The 3633-nt window shown below is 37.9% G+C and overlaps 1 protein-coding gene across 1 annotated transcript in view; it reads right to left on the reverse strand.

The window, feature by feature from the left end:
* Positions 1-1576, reverse strand: part of LOC104983666 (olfactory receptor 51I2-like) — a gene marked incomplete at its 3' end in the record, with an annotated part of 2291 nt that extends 715 nt beyond the window's left edge. The window contains 3 exon segments of the mRNA XM_010833189.1: positions 1-88; positions 90-264; positions 1573-1576. Of these exon segments, the coding sequence (XP_010831491.1) occupies positions 1-88; positions 90-264; positions 1573-1576 (267 nt within the window).
* Positions 1577-3633: the final 2057 nt, after the last annotated feature.

Here is a 3633-nt window from a genome sequence, read left to right on the forward strand (position 1 = left end):
AAAAGAATGCATGGAAAACATCTGTAGCAGACAACCACCAAAACTTATATTATTAATGCCAAAGAGGAAAATGCCCAACAACAGTGGGCCCGGAAACAGAGACACCAAGTTCCACAAAGACCAACATGACCAGAAAGAAGTACACGGGTTGGTGCAAAGCAGGATCAAACCGGACGATATGAAGAATGATGCCATTTCCTAGGAAAATGATAGTGTACATCAGGCAGAATGGTATAGATATCCAGATGTGCTCTGCTTCAAGCCCTGGGATCCAACAGGAGTGAATGTTGCAGGTGTGAACTCAATGGAACTATTGTAAATGTCATGATGGGACTTCATCCAAGGATACTGAGAAGCACATGGACACTGGAAAATAAGTTGTTAGTTATTATACATCAAATCCTGAGCTCCTGACAGTTATACTGAGGGTATTTTCTTACAAAAGAGATGGAAAGCTTATTTCTAAAACAAGAGCGTATGCAAACCACAGTATATGGAAGATAAATCTGACTAGATGTGTGGAAGTGTGATCCTACATGAACTACAAGCTAAACATTTCTTTGTTTAATAGAAATCTGTGCATTAATAGAAATATCAAGCAGGATTATTTATAGCGGTGAAAGGCAATGGTAATAAGCATAGAGATGACAGCTTCACATGGAAATTGATAACTGAAGGATCTGTTAGGTTTCTGTAGTTTGAGCAAGATTAAATTAGTAGCAAAATTAATGCAAGAAAATAATAAAGATAATTCATAGTTCTTTTAATAGACTTATAGCCTTGGGAAAGTCACTTAAGTTATCTGAGATCCAACATTGTGATATAAACACTGTAATAATAATAATACAACATAATATATGCTGTTTACTATTATATTTGGATTATTTGGAACATACTAAATGATTCAGATGATAAAGAATCTGCCTGCGATACAGAAGACCTGGGTTTGATACCTGGGTCAAGAAGATCCCCTGGAGAAGCGAACGGTTACCCACCCCAAATTCTTGCCTGGAGAATTCCATGGACAGTCCATGGGGTCACAAAGAGTTGGACACAACTGAGTGAGTAACACTTTCAGTTTTCAAATATTCAACACATGAAATAAAAACAATTTAATATATTAGAAAAGAGGGACAGTTTCGTCCAGTTCTTAATATTTTCCAATGTCTTTTTTTAAACTTACCAGTTCACTCTTTCTCCACCTGCTATCCATGGACAATGGGGAACCATTCTCTGTATTTTGCAGGAGGGTCAGTGTCTCTTGTTGAAATCTGGGATCCAAGTTGAGAATATCACCAAAGCTATCAGGATATCACAAGCTGAGTGTGATGGTGGTACTAGGGCTCAGGACCAGTTTATAACACACTAAAATTCTACTCACTTGTAACAGAGCCTTGTGTATTAAGATAGCGGTCAAAGATAGATTTCAGGATTGGCTCAAGGATGGGTGTGGTGAGTGAGGATGAAGTCTTTCTCTCCTATTGAGCTAGCACTTTTTGTAAAGTATAACCACTCGAATGATGGTAAATGTTTACCAATCACTTCTCTGAATAAAAATGCCTTGACCTGTACCCATTGCCAACTTCTTTGAATACTCCCATGCTGAGCAATTTCAAGCAACCAACATGGTACCACTGAACGCAGAGCCAATATGTGGTATGTTTGTAACCAGCTTCCTCAAACTGGTACAAACCAGAACCAGAACAACATTGGGCTTAACTACAGCTGGTCCTACATATCAGGACTTACTCAGGTGGAACTGAGAGCAGGCACATCAATTCACGCATGTCTCTCCCGCTGTTTCCTTCCCACTGGGCTGTAGATATATTTGCTGCTGCTGCTGCTAAGTCACTTCAGATGTGTCCGACTCTGTGCGACCCCTTGGACTGCAGCCCATCAGGCTCCTCCGTCCATAGGATTTTTCCAGGCAAGAGTACTGGAGTGGTCTCCCTTTGCCTTCTCCGTGGGTATAGTTGCTATCTCTCCTTATATGTGCTTAATTGATTGGCAGGGGAGGCAAGATGAGTCAGGACTCTTCCAGGAGCAATTAGCCAAGATGACTATTCTTAGAAACATCAAATATGTATTTCAATATGTACTTAATTGGGCTTACATTACATTGAATTTATAGATCATTTCAAAGAGAATTATTAACCTAATAATGAACAATATACAATGAGCAAAGGCCCCTTCAAACATTCCAAGACAACAGTTCAGAGATGAATTTAGGAGAGAAGCACAGACAACAATATCCTAATTCCTTTCTAGCATCTACAAACACCCAAACCCTCAAGCTGAAAGTTTCTTTAACATTGAAATATTTATTCAAGTGTTTTTTCTTAATTCTTATCATATTTCATACATTCTAGATGTGAAATTGACATTTTCTTATTTCTCCACTGCTGTAATCAAGTATAAAGAAACCTTGTGTTTTAAGATTTATGCCACTTAAACAAATATTTTGTCATCATGCTCAAATCTGTTTATTCTCTTCCTGCCCTTCATTCTTTGAAGAGCTTTCCACTGAACCAGAAGTGTCTTTGTGCAACTCTTGTCAAGATTTTATTTAATGTCATTTTCTGTGAAGTCATTTTTCTATAGATTATTGGCAGTAGGGCTAGATTCAGTTTGGTGAGTTGGGTTTTTAGTGTCTATATTCATAACAGTTATTATCATGCTCCAAATTAAAATTTAAATGTTAAATCCCTTATATGATGTATTTATTTAATTGTCAAACCAATAAGAAAGATACTAAAATATCATCTCTAAAATGTACTCCCTTGCTGAAATTAAAGTGAATATAATATATGTCAAATCATAATTCAGGACTTCAAAGGTCAAGGAAACATCCTTTCATTTCTTATGTTGACTACTATATATAGGTGTGTTATAGAAAAAGAGGAAAACAACTGGAAAATTTGCAAATATTCAAAAGAATGCCTCAAAGCTCTTATTTAGTTATTTAAGTGTAAAATTGAAAAAAGTGTGAAAGTGTTAGTTGGTTAGTCATCTCTGACTCTTTTTGACCCCATGGACTGTAGCCTACCAGGCTCCTCTGTCCATGGGCTTCTCCAGGCAAGAATACTGGAGTGAGTAGCCATTCCCTTCTCCAGGGGATCTTCCCTATCCAGGGAAGGAACCCAGGTATCCTGCATTGCAGGCAGATTCTTTACTGTCTGAGCCACAAGGGAAGCCCCAAGTAATGTCAAATTTCATATTCTCATGACAGGATATTAGGTCTTGAAAAAGCAGAGACTATAAAAATGTTTAATAAAAAAGAAAGAATTAGGTGAAATCTAGACACAAGTGTCTGCCTCCAATGCGGGAGACCTGGGTTCGATCCCTGGGTTGGGAAGATCCCCTGGAGAAGGAAATGTTAACCCACTCCAGTATTCTTGCCTGGAGAATCCCATGGACGGAGAAGCCTGGTAGACTACAGTCTACAGGGTCACAAAGAGTCAGACACAACTGAGTGACTTCACTCACTCACTCAGACACAATTTATAGATAATTACATTTGGTGTGTTTAAAGCCTTTTTTATACAAGATTCTGGGTAAATATTCTGATCTTTAATTGCCTTTGTTTTTTGTTTTTTTTTCGGCCTGGGTATAAACCTTTCCAATCTTCTAGTC

This window comes from Bison bison, unplaced genomic scaffold, assembly GCF_000754665.1.
Source record: "Bison bison bison isolate TAMUID 2011002044 unplaced genomic scaffold, Bison_UMD1.0 scf7180017863103, whole genome shotgun sequence".
Taxonomy (NCBI): Eukaryota; Metazoa; Chordata; class Mammalia; order Artiodactyla; family Bovidae; genus Bison; species Bison bison.